Below are 18,773 nucleotides of genomic sequence, written 5' to 3'. Positions count from 1 at the left end.
TGTATTCCAGGAGGTGCAGAGGTTGTGCAAGCATGCTTCTGAGTCTAGCTCACATGTTGATTTAAGTCAAGCAGGCTGCCAGACAGGGACCCACAGAAGAACCTACATAATGTTTTCAAAAAAGTAATAAACGGACAATATTTCAAAATTGGGTGATTTCCTAATCACCCTAATGCCTGGCCTTTCTTAGACACGGTAAAACCCTGCAACACATAGTCCCTGCATTTCTGAGCAGCAGAAAGTATCTGTAGTCGAGGGAGCTGCTGTCCCTTATTAGAGGAAACACCCTCTCCAGTTTGTCACAGCTCCTTCACTCCATCCCAAGGCCTTCATGCTGAGGTACCACAAAGGCCACTACCTCCCAACACCTGCTTGATATATTTCTGTCCCTGCTCTTTGATCCAGGGGGTATCTCACTCATGGCTGTTTTGCTACCAGGCCTGAGCATCTGGCCCCTGGTTTGTTTCACAGGTCCAGGAGTCCATCTGGGTTGTCCTAACTTCTTTTCTCATCTTCCCAACACTACTTAGGTTTGATGGAAAGGGAGTTTCCTCTCCATTTTGAAATGAATCTTCAGAGACTCTAGCCTGTAACTTTTCCCTCCCCTGCCCTGTCGTCAGCAGTTCTGGCTTTTGTCCAACACCATTCAAAGCAAGCCAACCAATCATACTTCAGAATAGTCCCAGAGCTACCCAATGGCAGGACAGGCTGTCCTTAGACCAACAAGAAACCACAGGACATAGATAAACTAATTAACATGCTAGAAAAATAAAGATTAAAACCCCAAGAGAACCTATTGCAACAAGACTTAGGAAAACATTTATAGAAAGGAGACGTGCTCAAGGGGCAGCAGTGCGCTTACGGACCACCTTTGAGCCTTACCTGAACTTCCTCCGTCCGAGTAGAATCATTTGCCAACAGGGGTTCTCCAGTGGGAGCTTGAATGGTGACAGATTTTTCAGACCCTCTGCCATCTTTATTTCGGGGTGATTTGTGTCTCTCTCTAGTTCTCTCCCTGGGAGAAAAAAAAAGAGAGAGAGAGAGAATGATAACAGCAAGCACATTCAGGCCATGTTAATTAACTTCTGGTTCATCAAAATACATATACATTTCATTTAAAAAAATTTTTTTCAAACCTTTATTTTATCTATTTATTTATACATGGTGTTGAAAATCAAATCCAGTGCCTCACACATGCCAGGCAAATGCTCTACTACTGAGCCACAAACCTAACCCTATACATTTCATTGTGAATTTAGGAAAACTGTACACACACACACACACACACACACACACAGCACCAATACCCATCCATCCCCACCCCTGCAAGGAGTAAAGTGACCTTTACCCCCTACCTAGTATTTTCTTTCTGCCATTCCAAGACCCAAAACAAAGAATGTCATATCTCCTCTATCAACAGTGATCTTAATTTTCCAGAGCCTCAAATTGTAATTTTTTAATTCCTGAAACTAAGGCACATTTTATTGTAATAATTACTCACTGGACTTGGTTACTTGGTTATAATTTTCCTGAGCTAATTTTCTCAGGTTTTATTGGGACACCACTGCAGTATATCTAAGCTTTGTTCTACCCCCCAAAAATCTGGGACACATTGTCACCCTACACTTTTTGGACAAGAGAAGAAAGGAAACTCTAAACCAGGACAGAGAATCATTTTCTTCTAATTCTTACAAATTCAAAACTAAAAGTTATCCCCACAGGTTCTAGCTGAACTCGAAGACACCCACAGAAACAAAGAAAGGTAGGACACATGACACCCTGGGATGTGTGTGTGTGTGTGTGTGTGTGTGTGTGTGTGTGTGTGTGTGTTCAGACCTCCTAAGGAGAGCAGGCTGCTGCATACTTTCAACCCAGATGAACTTTTCTGGTTGGTCTTCCATACTGACTGAAAGGGTACCCTGCTGTATGGGTCAATCTTGAAGTTACAAAATGAATCATTCACTGTGGTCAAGCCCAGAGGTCTCAATCTGGTCAACAACCACCCATGGAAAGTAGCACTCTAGCCTCTAGCTGCCAATGGTGAATCCAGGAGCCACCAGCAAAGGAACCCATTAGTGGTCAATGGTCAATACGTTCCCTTAGCCTCCTGTCCCAATAGATCACATGACATCAGTTCTCCTTCCTATGACCACTTGCCCTCATTCCCAAGATCTTCCAGGTAAGACAAGGACAGTATTGCACATTCAGGTTGTGCAAACAGTCAAATCTTGATCTGTCCCTACGAGATGTGCAATCTTGCACAACCTCTAAAACCTCAGTCTCCTCATGTTGGAAATGGAAACAATGAAAATACCATGTAGATAATGTACATAGTACCTTATTAGTACATGGTAGCCATTATTGATTACTGTTATAATTATGTCATTACTATTATTAAAGACCAAGAATGGTATCTTGACTTTGTGAAGCAGAGTATACCTTGGAGAAAGACAACCATCAACATAACATCTAACTCCTGTCTTTTCCACATACAGATCTTCTATTAACCTACCATTTAGCAACAACAATAACAAAATAAAACAAAACAAAAACCAAAAAGCAAAAACTGCCACATGTAGATTTCATGTCAAACTTGTACCTTATCATAAGCATTGGATAAGTCTTTCTAAGAGCCAAGAGGCTCCCGGGGCTACGGAGGATCTTTCAATGACCACAGTTCTATCCCTGGAGTATAACTAGGAATAGACGGATTCTGGCCAACTCCTTGTTTCAACCAGGCAACTAGAAAAAAGCCAAATAAGTGGAGAATTTGTTTGTTCACCCAAAGATGTAACAACACAATGCCAATCATCTTTTTCCCCTTTCCAATTTCAAAGCACTTTGCTAAGTGCTTGATAGTTTCACTCAATCCCAGCAATAACCCTCTGAGGCAAGTATTACTGATTCCATTTTACAGATGAGGAAACTGAGGTTCATAGATGTTAAGTGACTTCCCAAAGGTGTAGGAAGTGACAGAGTAGTTTCTGAATCCAGGTCTGTTGCCACTACCTCTATTCAAACCCACGATGCTACAGTGTTTAAAAAAACAACTGGAAGATTTTATAGCATAAAATTCCTAATCTTACCTTCACACCCTCAACACTTGTCAAAACTATGAATTATGCCTTTGAAGATACTACTAGGAGTCCTGATTGTACTGTTACCTCAGATAGCACCAAGTTGTGTGTCTAACACTCTGAGTTGTCTAATACGATTACTTCAAAAGCTACTCCTATGAGAAGCAATGAACAATGTAGGAGAAATCCCCCATGCATGGCCAGTTTTCAGAATGAGTTGTCAGATGAGGGCCAGAATCATTTTTCTGGTAGGTCCCATCTGCAGCCAGACAGCTTCCTTTCTATCTTACTCCATTTCCATTTTCCCTTACTGCTGTCACATTTATCACTGTCTTGGCCATCAGCCAAGTCACATGCTTACCTAACCCATCTCTCTATTCACAAGTCCCAAGGGTCAAATCCTGTGACAGCACAAATTCCACTGGACATCAAAATCTTTCACTGAGTGCCAACTCCTGAATCCTGAACACCACCAGGGCAGAAAGCAGGTGGGGAACCACCCAGGGCTGGAAAGACTCTCTGCTCTCTCCCAACCCCCAACCCACCCAGCCTGGCTCGTACAGGGCCAAGATCACCAGATATGGAACAACAGTCTAAACTATCCTGGTAACACTTGAGGAGAAACAGATAAAAACCTTTAACCTGATAATTTGAGAGAAGTTTCCCATCCTCCATCCTCCAGAGCCAGAAACCAGTGCTTCTCAAACCCCAGTGTGCAGAAAAGTCACATGGGGTGCAGATATAGGTGAATTGGCTGGCCCCACCATCAAGGGATTTATCTGGAAGGGAGTTAATAGGAAGTCATATTTCTCGCCAGCTTCCCAGGTGTTCGGGATGTAGGCAGTCTTAAGAAATTGTCCATAAGATTCTCCCACCAACTGGTCCTGGGAAAGGGGGCTGCTGGAGTGACTGCTCAGAGTATGCTCCTGTGTGAAATGCCTTGCACATGGCAGGGGCTCCATACTGGTAGTGTGAGTGTATGCTCAGCTGTACCATGATACAATGCACAGTGCTTCCTTACTCAAATAGTGCTAAGCAGGTGAAGGACAGTGTGCCATCGTGAATGAAGCCTGCCCAGAGCTGAGAATCTTCCAACATAGGATGTTATGGTTTGGATATGAGGTGTCCCCTACAAAGCTCCTGTGTTAATGCAAGAATATCCAGAGGTGAATTGATTAGGTTGTGAAAGCCATTACCCAATCAGTCCATACTAGACTAAATGGATTAATGGTTTAACTGTGGGCAGGTGGGGCATGGCTGGAAGAGGTGGGTCACTAGGGGCATGCCCTGAAAGGGTGTACCTTCCCTGTGGCCCTTTCCTGGCTTCTCTCTCTCTCTCTGCTTCCTAGCCATCATGTCCTGAGCAGCTTCCCTCCACCACGCCCTTCCACCATGATGTTCTGCCTCACCTTGAGCCCAGAGCAGTGGAGTTGGCCCACCATGGACTAAACCTCTGAAACCAGGAGCCAAAATAAATTTTTCCTCCTCTAAGTCATTCCTGTCAGGTATTCTGGTCACAATGACACAAGGATGATAACACAGGTCAACTGAGGGGAACAGGGAGCAGCTCCTATCACTGCACCAAGTCTGTGCCAGGGGGCTGTTCCTTGTACTAGTCCCGTTGTGGAGGAAGCACAACCTGCCATACAGCTTTTACAGAAATCACTACTACTCCATTACTGTTCCAGGTACTAAGTCAGAGCAGGACTTAAGAATTCAACAGAATTACGGCCATCCATCTAATGCTTTCCAGTCTGCAGAACTACAAGTGGCCCAAATGCTCCAGATGCTGTCACTCCAAGGAACAAATGTAGCTTCCAAGTTTCCTCTGGAATAGCATTCCCATTCATGCAGACAATGGGTCCACATGTCTATGAGTATGGAAATAGGCGATCAGAGGAGCAAAGAGTCTACCAAACCAATGAATGAGGTGTTAGGAATAAATACATACTAACATATTTTTCCAACTCCACCTAATTGATTGGGATCACCTGTGGGTTTTTGCTGAGTAGTTGTGTCATCCAAGGGAATCTTCATATCTTCATCTCTAAATATATCTCCCCACACTCTGCCCATATGAGCAAAGATAAGTATATTTCTCTGTGTGTATATGTGTGTGTGTGTGTGTGTGTGTGTGTGTGTGTGTGTGTGTGTGTGTGCGCATACTAATGTGCATGAGATGGTGGGAAGAGCAAGCAGCAGTGTGCAGGAGGCACCTACTTATGTCTGTGTGTATGTAAATGCATCTATATAGGCCAATTCTGGAGTTGAGCTCTTGGGGGCTGTTGTAGCCCTCTCACTATATAGCCAGAATTCCTGTAGGTCCTATACTGTTTCCACTTACAGTTGGAATTTCCTGGGAAGATTATTTACTCCTGATTCTGTTGTTTGCCTATTTCTATTTGGGGAAAGCCAGCCCCACCGGTTACTCCTCCCTTTCCTTCTCTACCACCACCCACTACCTATCCTTTCTCTACCGACTGCTGGGCCTGGCTGGCTGCTTCCTCTGGGCCCTGCCTGGGGTAGGAGGGCTGAGCACAAGGCAAACTGGAGCTGAAGTGGCCTTGGAACAAAAGCACCAATTCCTCCACTGTCCAGACAGCCCTCTTTTGGACAATACACTTTAGTACATTAGTCACACCAGCTGCCCTTCACTTCCCTTGCAAAAGTGGCATTTCCCTTCCAAGAGACTGATCAGCCTGAAATCTGCACAGTGCCTCTACAAACCTTGTAACTTCCAGCAACAATGCGGTCCCAGAGCCTTGGTTTCATCATCTGTAACATGGACTACCACCTCCCATCCTTCTAGGATGGCTGTGAACATGTTAGGTAATAACAGGGAGGAACCAGCAGAGACTCCCAAAGTGGTTGTTCATATTGTTGGCAGCTGCTGTATTGAAATCAGGATTCATGCTCTGAATCCCCAGGTTAGGTGAGGTAGGCTGAAGTTGACTGGACACTCTCTGGAGACTGCAGGCATCACCAAACCAGGCCAATAATCTCTTTGCTACCAAAGAGTCATTTGTCATTGGCCAGTTCTCACAATGTCATCAAGCAAACTGTGTTTGGTGCACTTCATTATTCCTCTCTGAGTTGAAGTTGTACTAAAATTATCAAAGCGAAGTCCCTCCCCTTTCCTGCTCTTTCATTCAAACACCTGACAGGCCACAGAGCAGAACAGCCTGCATAGGGAAACTCCTGGAACAAAATAAATGCCCTTGGCTGCATCTCAGGCCTGCTCTCATGCCTGTGGAGGGTACTAGTACTGCTTAACATTCTTTATGCCCCAACAAAGCCTCTATAGCACATAATACTATCTACAGGTCACAACCCCCAGCCCCTGTTTCTGTACTCTGCTTTGCCTACAATCAGACAATTCACCACCCAGGGGTAATGGTGTTTTGTAAAGAACTATGGTATGCACCTCCAAACCCTTGTGCTCATATCCTTCACTCAGAACTTCTCTCAGAGCAGCATCAGTAACATTCCCTGAGTAATTGATGAGAAGCCCCAGCTTGTATTAACATTTGCCAAGTACTTTCCACATGGGTCCAAGAAGGCACTGTGTTGTTTTAATGGAAAGTTACAGTTCCTTAAAGTTCCCCCAACTGCACTGGGGTATCAATTTCCAGGGCCTCCAAGAGGCGTGAGAAACAGCAGAGAGCAGCAATGGGCCCCGAAGCATAGAAGTCAGAACTCAAGTGTAGGCAAAGGGGGCCAGAGCTGGCTCCCATCCTGCGAGCTGTCACCCTACTCATCCCCGAACTTCAAGAGAGCCTCCAATTCCTACTTCCATCATTGTGGCAGGGAAAAGGAAAACCTGGAACACTGATAAGGGAGGTGCTTTTCCTACGTAGGTCCAAAGAGTTGCTATTTTAAAACAGCTGTTTCTGGTATAACTAATCTGGTAAATTCACCTGCTGGTTGAAATTTGTGACTGGATTCTTATCACCAGAGGTTTCTAACTTTCTCAGGACCTGGGCTCCGGCAGGTGACTGCAGGCTCCCTCGGCCCACCCCAGCAGCACCCACACTTGAGCACTTCAGCTTTGTTTCCTGACTAGAAAGGCCCACCTGGACTCCAGTGCAAAGAGCCAAATACGTAGGATATAAGAGCAATATAAGAAAGTTCAGAGAATAATCAAAGTTTTAAAAAAAGTACCACTCACCCATAATCCTATACTCAGAGACAGGCACAATCAATGCTGATCTTATTATGTGTAGCTATAACTATTATAATATACCAAGTTTTGAATCCCTTTTTTAAAAATATTTTATTTAGAGATAGGTTCTTGTGAGTTGCTTAGGCCTTGCTTGAATCCCATTTTTTAAGTAACATGGTCTCATGGACATTTTTCTCATATCAGCAAATCATCTTTGAAAACCTTTCCTTTATACTGTCTTATTCATTTTTTAAATTACAAGACACATTTATGAAAAATTGAACAACTACAGAAAGACAGTATAATTGAAGCTCCCATCAGTCACTGTCTATGGCTGAGTCCCTTCCCTGGGAATGGCCACTCCTGGCAGCTTGGAGACTATGCTTACAGACCTCTTTCTGTGTGTGTACATCCACACAGGCTCATAAATAAATTAGCAAATTTGAGATGCACAAAACAAAAGCTCACTCTACAACAGCTGCTTGTGTGGAGAACCGCTCAGCGAGGGAAACAAACACCATGAGTCACCATACCCACACCAGTGCAGAACTGTGGCTATGGTGGGCCCTTGGGCTGGGGTCAATAGGTACCTTTGAACATGGTGATACAATGTCAAGGCCAGTAGGAGCTTCAACACAGTCGCTGATTAGCAACCTCCTACTATATTGCTAGTTTAAATGCTTTACATAAACTAAGATTAAATCTTGTTTAATCTTCTCAAGAACCCTGTAAGGAGGGGATTGCTGGACACGTTTCAAAAATCAGGAGATCAGGTTAAGTGGCAGCACTGCAATTTCATTAGCTGTACTCTTAACCAGTACAGCACCACCTATTTATTCATTTATTTCTTCAGTCATTCCCTCGTTCCTCTACTCAGCAAGCCCTCTGCATTTCAGTAACACAGCAGGCCCTGTGAATACCAGTGCAGACGTGCTCACTCTGTAAAGGGAAAATCTGGCCCCATCACCCAGGACAGTGTTCAAAACCCAGGCTTGTTCACTTGGAAGATTCGTCAAAGAGAAATAAGGCGCCTGGCCAATCACGCTGGTTCACGTGAGCCCCACGGCAAATGTGTCATGGACAATGAATCAGCAGTTTGGGGTGAAACTAACAAATTAGCACTCATTTTTAAACTTTCATTTGCATTATTGGTAAAGGTTTGGGAGAACTGACATCTAGAAGTGCTTAGAAATGAAGACCGTTTCCACTGCAGGGGGAAACTTTAATTTAAAACCAATTGTGAGAAATGAAGGTCATCGACTGTAATGATGGCTATAAAATGTAAATTGGTCACATAGCCACTTTCAACACATGTCAACTGCTCTCAGAGCTCAGCTTCTCACGCACCAGTGGACTGAATCTCCAGCTCAAACAGCCCTGCAAGCAAGTGGTTTGAAAACTGAGTCTAGAAAGTTCCACCAGCCTGCTGTTTTCCCCAAATAGAAGAGTGGAACAACTGACAGCTTACATACCCTTGTCTGTGAGATTTTTTTGAATGGCTTGAATAGTACGAATATCCAGAATATGTGGATTCGGTATCCATAGCAATGGAGAGCTTCGTCTTGATGAAGGAGCAGGCACTGTTTCTCCTTCAAGGTAAAGAATTTCACCCACTGGTTCCTGAAGCCTCAAGGAGTCTGGGAACCAGAGGAGCGGCTTCTCTTCACCAGGAACAAATTCTGGGAGAGGTGAACAAAAGAGAGATCAATCTTCAAAGCCAATCTTAACTGGGCTGAAGGATAATGGACAGCAGTCACCTCTCAAAAGCAGCAAACATCTCTATTATGGAAGGAGGAAGTAAGGGTGATGCACAAACCTCTAAATGCTCCACTCACGTAGAAAAAGCTTCCCAGGTGCCTGGGATGGGTGCCAATTGAGCCCAACCCGATCCCAACAGCAGGAAGATGGGTGGTGGCAGAGCAGGGACAGTGGTCCATTTCCTGGCTTTAGCTGTAGGAAGTGGGTTCTCACACCAGTGCTTGACAGAATGCCCAGCCCCCCACTGCCAGTTTGCTGGTTACAAAAACAATACTCAGGAAAGTAGCTTTTGAGGGTTTCTGTCATAATTTCCAAAAGTCAATTTAAAAACAAATTTTGTCTCTTAAGTTCAAGACTCCAAACACTTAAAAATTCACCTTACAGAACTAATTCTTAAGGAATAATTATTATTCCCGGACTGTCTATAATACCAAAAAGCTAGAAACAATCTGAACGATCCCCAAAACAAAGGAATCAGTAAGGAAACTCATGGTTCACCTAACCAAAGAAATATCACATGCCTGTATAAAGTGATAATTATAAAGAATGGAGATTTTTATGATGAATGACAAATTCAAAAAGCAAGACACAGGATTGTAGACACGTCCTAAATCCAAACATTACAATCACATAAAATAGCTTATGTAAGAAAAAGAATTAAAAGAGGATATCAGACAATGAAAGCAGGTGATTTATTGGTTGCAGGCTCCTGGGTCCTTCTCCACACTTTCATTAGGAACTGCTTTGCAATAAAAATAAATTGCAAACATTTCCAAGTACATTCCTGAGTTCCCACTTGCTAAAGCTTTACTTCTAGGAAATTCTGTCTCTCCCAGCACCCTTCACCCAGAGCTGGACTCCACCCAACAGGGCTCCTCCTTCCATTGCCCCTGGAAGCTGAAACTGCAAATAGAGCCAGTGAGATAAGTGTGAAGAAAACACAAAGGAGTGGAAAATGCCATACTCCTGCCCCTACTGAGAGGATGCCCTGTCTCCCTGACCCCAGCAACAAGTGTCTGAGGGAATTGGGCAGGCTGAGGCATGAATTGGGCCTGCGTGTCACATCATCACACACCAACACAGTGCCCAGGGCTTCAAATACTGATTAGAATGAGACTCTTCTGAACAATTGTGCAAGGTCTGCCTGCTACCCAGGGTGAACCCCCTTTACCCAGGGTATTCCAACTCATCATTTCACTGCTCCTCAGCCATGAAGTCCAAGGCTAGCCCCATGACAAAGCCTAGGTTCCAGTCCAAGCTCAGTCACCAATAGTACAACCTGGGATAAGCCACTAGCCTTCTTGAGCCTTGTTTTGCTAAACAGGGATAAATTAAGCAGCCACCAGCCTCACAGGGTTAATAATGAAGACACAAGCAGATACTGTAGTATCCAAAGCTGGGTTCCAACCTCACACTTGACAAACTTCCTAGGTACAGGATCTCAGTCAAATGATTACACCTCTGAACTTGCAAATGGCAGGATGGCTGTAATGACCAAACCTTGCCAAACACCAAATGAATAAAAATTGGAGGCCATCAGCACTCCCTTCAGTGGTTCCAAACTCCAAGTTCCCCTTGTCCTCAGTGAGAGAAAAGCATGGGAAGGAGCTGGGGGGGAGGCTTCCTACCCTGAGGCTCACCTACAGTCTACCACTTACTAACCACTTAGTTTTGCGCTTCTGCTTAACCTTGGAGCCACAGGCTTCCTATTCCAGACCAAAATAAATACATAAATAAGTAGCCTATTTGCAGGGGTAACTGTTAAGATTAAATGTGAAATACAATGAGTATTTAAGAAGATGCTAATTTGGCTCCTGGACTGACGTCCACCTTTCTAGGAAATTCAAGAGCTCGTCTTTCTCTCCCAGTTCCATTTCCCACCATTATCACCAGCAGTTTCAGTGAGCTGTCAGCATCTTAGAGTCTCACTTCCTTTCTGCTGCAGGCTTTGCTGCTTTCTCACCAGCTTCATACCTGGCAGACACCAGCCTTGGGAGATGCAGCCAAGATGTGCAGCCTGGCATGAGCTGAGCCTCTTTCCCTGAGAGCCCATTGCCCAGTTCCCTACTGACCGGCACATGTCAAAGTTTGGATCCTTCACTCAGAAAACTGACCACACTTTTTCAGATTCATAATTAACCCTTCATAATCCCTACACTTTTTTCTGCCTTCTAACCCATAACTCTTAGTTCCTTGTTCCACTCTAACCTCTAGTTATTTCTTGCTAAATATTGAAGGGTATCTAAGAGGCAGGGGCCCAGGCAATGCACACCAGTGGTGATCCTGCCTTCATGCCTCCCAGCTGTGACACCACAGGACAGATGTTAACCTCTCTGAGTTTTTGAAGTGCCACCCATCCACAAAGGCCCCCCAAGAAAATGAGGTTTATTTAATATTCTCTTCCAAAGGTCGCTGGTGAGGATCAAACTAGTGAGGATCCAAAATTTCCAATGTACAGCCTCCAGCTCAGAGAACCCAAGTTTCATTTCCTTCCCCCACCCTCTGCCAAAGGTCATCATTTTTCATCCTCATTAAAACCTCTACTACCCATTAGGGCAACTTCAGGCATGTCTCTCAAAGGAAATCACAGCCCCCAAGTGCCCTCTGGGGAAAGGCTTTTCCTAACCCTACCAACCACCCTTGCCCAGTTTCCCTCCCATGCTTCCTGACCATACTTGCCAAAGGGGGATCTGTACACGCTGTCGCTCTCTATCATCACCAAATCTTCCATCCTCAACTCTCCAATAAAACAACTCATTGGAGTTGCCCCAAGACTTCTGTGAGCAAAAGCCAAAGGTCACATCCTTGTCCTCCTTCTCCAAGTCCTTCTTACCCAGGTGATTCATTCATTCTCCTCTGTATTTAAAGAGTAGCCATGAGAGACCATACTCAGCAAGACTAGGTGCACAGCAATGACAGAGACATGCTGCCTGTCCTTTGGGGTTCTGCAGCTGACTATCTTCTGATTTGATGGCACCTATATCTCTATGGCCTCTCCAGCATATCCTTCCTTCTCCCATTAGGTCATCCCTTAACATTCAAAAACATGCACCACTGTTATTCTCCTTCTATTGATTTATTGTGGTGTATGATCCTTGGAGGCAGCAGCTATGGCTTCCCTACCCGCAAGACACTTTAACCATAGTAGGTCCCCAACAAATAATGACTGAAGAACAAAGCCCAGATGAACATTTCCTGCTTGGATACCTCTTGCTCCACTTGGGATTATCACCACCCCCTGCTACTCTCTCACCTCTTGGCCTAATCTTTCTAATTTCCTCTGCTGTGATGATACCATCACCCCATTAATCTTATGGATCCAACCATGCACCATTTTGAACACTTGCTTCCCTTTTCCCCATACATCTGACCATTGCTAAACTCTGCTGGTCCCAGGTCCTGCCCTTATGCTGCTGATTCACAGCAATGCCAAGCTAACCTTAGTAAGACCTCTGGGTGTCCTCAGCTAATTCATCAGTGCAGAGCCCAGGCCTTCTTCTAAGTCAGACTGTTGCTACTGTGGTTACCAACTCTTGTTCTATCAAAGATCTGAGTAAGGATTAAGGAGAAGCAACAGGTAGCAAACTAATAAAATTCACAGTGTACTCATTTTAAGAGGGTTTGAGCTCAGGTTAAGAGTTTCGATCCAGTTAATAAAGAAGCGTATCCTAAAGCTGATCCCTGCAAAGACATATTTATGAGACAGTTCCCTGCATGTACCAGGAACTGACAGCACTCATGCAAAGTCAGAAGGGATTCCATTACCAGGGAAGATAGTAAAGTATAAAAAGGAATCTGGTTCCCTGGGTAATAAGCTTACAGGCTGTTGCACTGGCCTGAACAGATGAAGTCATGCAAAGGGGAAAATAGTTCTAGGGGACCCTAGAACTTGGAACTGCCTCCTTATCATACCCCTCAAATGACCTATTTTGTTTGGTCCAGGTTGGGCAGCAAGCAGAGGGCCAGAGTGACCTTTAAAATTACAATGCAGACATCACTCCCCTGTTTAAGACTCCTCCATGATCTCTCCCTGAATTCTGAATAAAATACAAAATCTTGCATTTGCTCTGCAATGTCCTGCCCACTAGGCTCCTCTAAGGCACTGGCTCTTTCCAGCCTCCCGACTTTGGCAGAGTGCATTGTTCACTCTTCACATGCCATGTTTTGCCCAATTCGTCTTAAACACAGCTTCTTTCAAGGGGCCTTTCTGATCCTCCAGTCTAAATCAGGCCCTTCTCAGCACCCAGCACTCTTCCTGTCCCAATATCCAATCTTGGATGATCATTCAGTGTCTGGCTCCTGTATGGACTATGAGTTCCACAGGACAGGAACCACTTTCAGTATTCTCTCTCCAGTTCCTAGAATATAACTGGCATCCAATAAATGTTTGCTAAATGAATAAAGGGTTCTGCAGCAGATCTCAGGACACTGCAGCATACATTCATTCACTGTGGAAGAAACCTTGCAGAATGTAGATACAGCAGTGGTGTTAGAACTAGTTGTAGGCACACCATTGGCTCACAGCAGAGTTCATGTTCTAGATGTGCTGAGCAAAAATTGGCAGCAACCTCTTTCAGTTGCTGACCAAAAGAACCCTGACCCTCCTGTCACCCACCCTCTCGAAGCTACAGGCACTGCTTGGTGAGGGGTGGAGGCCCACATCAGGACAGGAAGGGAACTCCTCAAGCTACACTGCATGCCAGCAGCAGGAACACTGTCCGGACAGGTGCATAGGGTGCTTTTGTCTAAGTGGCAGTGTCTTCAATTCTGGAATTTCCAGGTAAAAATGCCCAAAGAACCTCTTTCATCACTCTTTATTAAGAGCAAGTGAAGGTCAGTGGCCTCGAATCGAATCTTTCCCTAAAGTCATGTTCACTCATATAAAATTCACCTGACTTCTGACTTAAAAGAAAAACAGTGTTCAGAAAATCATGAGGGAAATAATAGGTTATGGTAATGACAGTGGTAAACATAAGTTAATCTTCATGAAAAGCAAATTATAAAAACATCAACAGTTTTGCCTAGAGCTATTAAATAATTAAGGGGGCTCTGGTTGGGGGAGTAGAACATACTGTGCAAGAGGCACAGAGATGCACACGGAACTTCAAGAGTCATCCTGCTCCTCCTTCAATGGATGCATTTCCAAGGGAAAGCATAAAGCATGTTTATATATAAACTGTTTATATATGAACTATTTATATAGGCTATGTGCATTACTTTGAATATTTTATTTTTACCATACATAGAATTCTAAGGGTTTACTCCATTATTTATTGTTTATATTTTGAAGTTAATATTTTGCTCCAAGCACCCACTTTTAAGTATATGACCTTCAAGGGGAAAATTACAATTTAAATAATTTTGTTTAGAGTCAACTTTTCCTCCAAAGAGGACTAACATATGAGCCCAGATTCTGGAGCTAGACCACTGCCATTCAAATCCTGGTTCAGGGTACTCCTTAGCAGTGTGAGCTCAGAGCAAGTTACTTCTCTCGTCCTGTTTCCCTACTATAGTAACAGAATTATATTTTTACTTACTTTATAAACTTATTGTGGGTATTAAATGAGAGGATGCAAGAAAATCATTTAGATACTGCCAAGGACATGGTAAGCACAACTGTTGACTATAATTTTTCAGTAAAGTGAAATTCCTTGGTCAGAAAGAATACCTTTGTGTGGCATATGACTTAACATATCATTTTCATTGAACTTACATGTATCATTTTGCTTTGATAGTCTTCTTTTAACAACTATTATTAACTGTGGCTAAGTAATTTAATAATTTCTACTCTGTCCCTTGCAGGCCTCAGTTACTGTTCCTCAGGTTGGAAGTGAATATCAAAGAGATCAGAGAACATGGTGTGGGTTTATCTGGAGGACCACAAGGTTGAGAAAGGACAATGAGAACTAGTTTCTGAACCTGTGTTCTATAAATCATATAACATCATCCAGGTCACTGACGTGAGGATCTACACGGCCTGTGGCACTTGTGACATACCTAATAATCCTTTTATGGCAATAAAGCTCCTATAAATGAATGATTCTGGGTCACTACTCACAAGGAGAGAAAATATCAAACTCCTTTTACCTGTCTTGCCAACAATTTCAACTCACCTTCCCAGAATAACTGTTCTTGGCTTAAATCATTAATTACTTCTGAAATGCCTCCAACTGCTGGATATAGATTTCTAAGAGCTGTGAAAGGTAAATGCATTGAGGCTTTACAATGGATTTTTTTTTATAAGCAACCCCCTACCCCTACTAGACTTTAAAGCTTCAGAAGAAGCCACGACGATAACAAAAAGAAACACAATTTCAGGAGAACTTGCTCCTCTCTTAATTCCATGGTGTCAGGTCCAATGAGAGCTATCCCATAACTGGGATTCAGGAGAAAACGGGCCAGAACAGACAGTAGTAGAACTTGCAGACGCCTTTTCAGCAGGCTTCAGTGAGACCAAGACTGCTTATAGAAACACAGCCCAGTCAGCAAGCCACCTATGGAGAATAACAGAGCACCATGCCCAAATCACCTGCCACATACTGCTTGGCCCCCAGTTCACTTTACAGAGAGATGATGGCAACAATAGTCTAACAGCTTACATTTATCAAGTGCTCACTATATGTAAGACTGTTTTAAGTTATTTGCATGTAGTATCTCACTTCTCATAACAAGTCTTTAAGAGAGATAAAATATTAATTTCATGGCACAGTTAAGGAAACCAAGGTCACACACCTGGTATGTGCTACAGCCAGGGCTTGAACTTTGGAGAGACTAATTCCAGAACCTGTGTTCTTTGCTATGGAAAATTTATAGCGATGTAGCAATTACCAGAACTGTTTATTTATATAGGGGAAGGTAGGCAACAATCATAAATTGTTCCAAACCACACATAACCTCACAAAGAATTTTGCAATTTCAACTCCTACTCACAGGTTCGGTGTCATAAGCATTTCGGGGCGGGGGGCAGGTTTAGGAGAAAAGAAATTAATCTGAAACAGTTCTAGTTCTTAAGGAGCTCCAAACTCAAAGGCAGACACCTCAATTAAAATCCAGTGTGATGAGGGCCCTCCAGGTCAGCAGCAGATGAAGCCAACAGGGTATGTGTATGTATTAGGAGGATAAAAGAAAGGTACTTTCCTTATTCAACACTTATTAATTTTTCAACAGACAAGGATGACATTGGAATTGTTACTTTGTAAGGAAACTTTAAATTTCCTTTATGGTTTTTGCCTATTGCTCAATATATAAAACAATAAACCGCACTGGCACAGAGTCCTTGCAAATACGCCACTCTCGGAATTCTCCCATTTTACTTACAAATTAAGTTGCCACCAAGTCACACTGCCAACACTGTAACAGTGCAAATTTCACACTGGGAATTTTCACCAATCATATTAACAGTCACCAACATTTGGAAGTGCTAAATGCTCACGGATAGGTGAAGGGTGTTATTTCTTTGAACTGCAGAATAAAACAGTTTCCTCCCAACAAATCAAAGCCCCAACCATATCACATTGATTTAATTCAAAAAACTCTAATTAGTGGTTACATAAAATAGCTAATTATGTCTCCCTGGATTCAGACAGTTTCTGCCATCTCACTTAAAGAGCCTGGGAGCTGTGTAATCAAACAACCCACCCACAGGAAGGAGAATGCTAATTAGCATTGTTGATTGGTGACACAAGTTGTAATATTTTTCAGCAACCCTGTAAAATTTATAAACATGTCAGTGGAAACACCAGATTCTTTACAGCTTGCTAGCTTTTGGAATAAGAATACATCCATTTCTAACCACAGCCCCCTCAAAAGGGCTTTAACTAACTGCATATACTAGCCATACAATTGAAACCCGCCCTAACACCACCCCATGAGCATGGAAAGGAGCTCTTTCACAGCGTGGGCATTATACCTGGTTTGGAAAAGTAAAAGCTGAGCAACAGATTTCTTGGGCTGCAAGTCTCACCAGCTTCTCGCCGAACCGCCAGGCCGCGGCTCCGCCCCACTTCTACCTCCACCACCGACGCGTTGAAATTTTTATAAAGCTTCACACTTTTCTGGGCGCGTTACTTGGGGCAGTTCAAAGACTGCAGGAGGAAATGAGGTCCTACCAGTGGCGAAGACTACCCTAGCGCAGTGAGATTTCCCAGAGTAGGGACATTCTGGGCAGAGACTGGCCGCACGCCTCTGCTCCACCCCGGCTTTTTTGAAAGTAAACTCCTACCTGCCTGTTGCGCTCTCTGATGCGGACGCGCCCCCCCGCCCCCCCAGGCCTCAGGGCCGGCTCAATTTTGCTAGGGAGGTGTGAAACACAGGCCAGCTCTGTCCCGGTACCTGGCAATTGGCCAGGTGGCACCCGGGCGTTAGCGATTACAAGGGTCCAGTCCCGCAGCGGAGTGGGAACCCCGGAGCGCGCCGGGATCCTGGAGATCGCAGGGCCGCCGAGTCCCCACCCGCTTGGCCCAGATAGCTGCCCCAATCGATGCTCCGCACTCCCTAGCGGCCGGCACGCGCACCCAAGGGGCGCACCCCAAAGGCCAGCCAGGGGCGAAGAGGGGCGTCCGGGATACGCGCCGGGGACCCGAGGGAGTCGGGTGCGATGGAGAGCGCAGGGCAGGGGCAGGAAGGCGCCCGGTGCAGGGATAGGAGTGGGGTCCCGGGAAACACGATTCGGGTGCGATCTGGAGGAAGCCCCGAGAGCTCGGAGCCACAGGAGGGAGGCCCGCGAACCGCGATCTGAGTCCGGCGGTGGGAGTGCGGGTGGAGGGTGCAGGGGCACGCTGAGTCGGGATGGGGCATCCCCACCCGAGGTCTGCCCACAGGCCGCCGCACCTCAGCGCTCGACCTCCCGCGGGACTCACCTCTGCGCCGGCCGGCGGGGCTCAGTGGCCCGCGGTCTCGGCTCACAGCGGCCGCGGCTCTGCGGCCTGCGCTGGGCTCCTGTAGAGGCAGAGCCCCGCCGCCGCCGCCGCCGCCGCTGCACTGCTGCTTTCCGCTTCCTGTCCCGGCGCCGCCCCGCAGCCCCAGCCCAGCCCTGCAAGCCCAGCGCGGCCGCGAGCCAAGAGCTGCGAGCGCTGCGGGCCCCGCGGCGGGCCCGGCCCACCTGCAGCGGGGGGCGGAGCGGACTAGAGCGCAGTCACACTCGCGTACACACGGGGCTGGGGACGTCCCCCTCTTACACACATTCACCTCATGTACACACACTCGAACACAGACACACATCCAGCAACCCACCCTCTTTTGGCAAACACGCACATACATCATGAATACACGACCCAGGAATTTACCCTCCACTCCAGGACCCCGACATACTTGCACTCTCAAGCTCATGCACATACACGAACGCACACTTACTTAAATTATGCACAAAATCCAAACGTTTGCTTTCACCTAAACCCCATCCACATATTTACAAGGCTCAAAAACTAACTTCCACCCCCCCACACACACACTCAATTACACACATTACAATAACTGACCCACAAATATTCATATACACCCGTGCCTCAATCCACATACCATCCACACTTAAACGCATTGATAGCCCAAGAAATGATTCCACAAATAACCAGCCATACACACTCTCACTACTACAGACCTACAGACGCTCCCTCCCTGCTCCTCCCCTAACAGAGCAGGCACTCCCTCCCCCTTCCCAAGTCTCCTAGAAATTGCTGATACAGCACATTTCTGAAGGCAGGTAGCCTAAGGTTCTGTTCTGGCTGATTCAACCAGGTCTACTTTCTTTCTGCACCTTTGTTTCCCTGTCTGAAAAATGA

General features: G+C 45.2%; 1 protein-coding gene across 3 annotated transcripts in view; it reads right to left on the bottom strand.

Moving 5' to 3' along the window:
- The window catches only part of VANGL1 (VANGL planar cell polarity protein 1), a 59,494-nt gene extending 41,482 nt beyond the window's left edge, over positions 1–18,012 (bottom strand). For 2 of the 3 annotated variants that reach the window (XM_079117211.1, XM_079117209.1), the window contains exons 1-3: positions 17,856–18,012; positions 8,712–8,918; positions 883–1,015 (exon numbers count right to left, since the gene is read on the bottom strand). In XM_079117211.1, the coding sequence (XP_078973337.1) occupies positions 883–1,015; positions 8,712–8,782 (204 nt within the window). In that variant the 5' untranslated portion in view covers positions 8,783–8,918; positions 17,856–18,012. Of the gene's footprint in view, positions 1–882; positions 1,016–8,711; positions 8,919–16,906; positions 17,827–17,855 lie in introns of those variants that run through there. The other variant, XM_079117210.1, reaches the window with a different exon arrangement.
- Positions 18,013–18,773: the final 761 nt, after the last annotated feature.

The sequence above is a fragment of the Sciurus vulgaris genome, assembly GCF_902686455.1.
Source record: "Sciurus vulgaris genome assembly, chromosome: 1".
NCBI classification, from domain to species: Eukaryota; Metazoa; Chordata; class Mammalia; order Rodentia; family Sciuridae; genus Sciurus; species Sciurus vulgaris.
The sequence above is the reverse complement of the archived record's forward strand: the minus strand, read 5'-3'. Positions and strand labels throughout refer to the sequence as shown.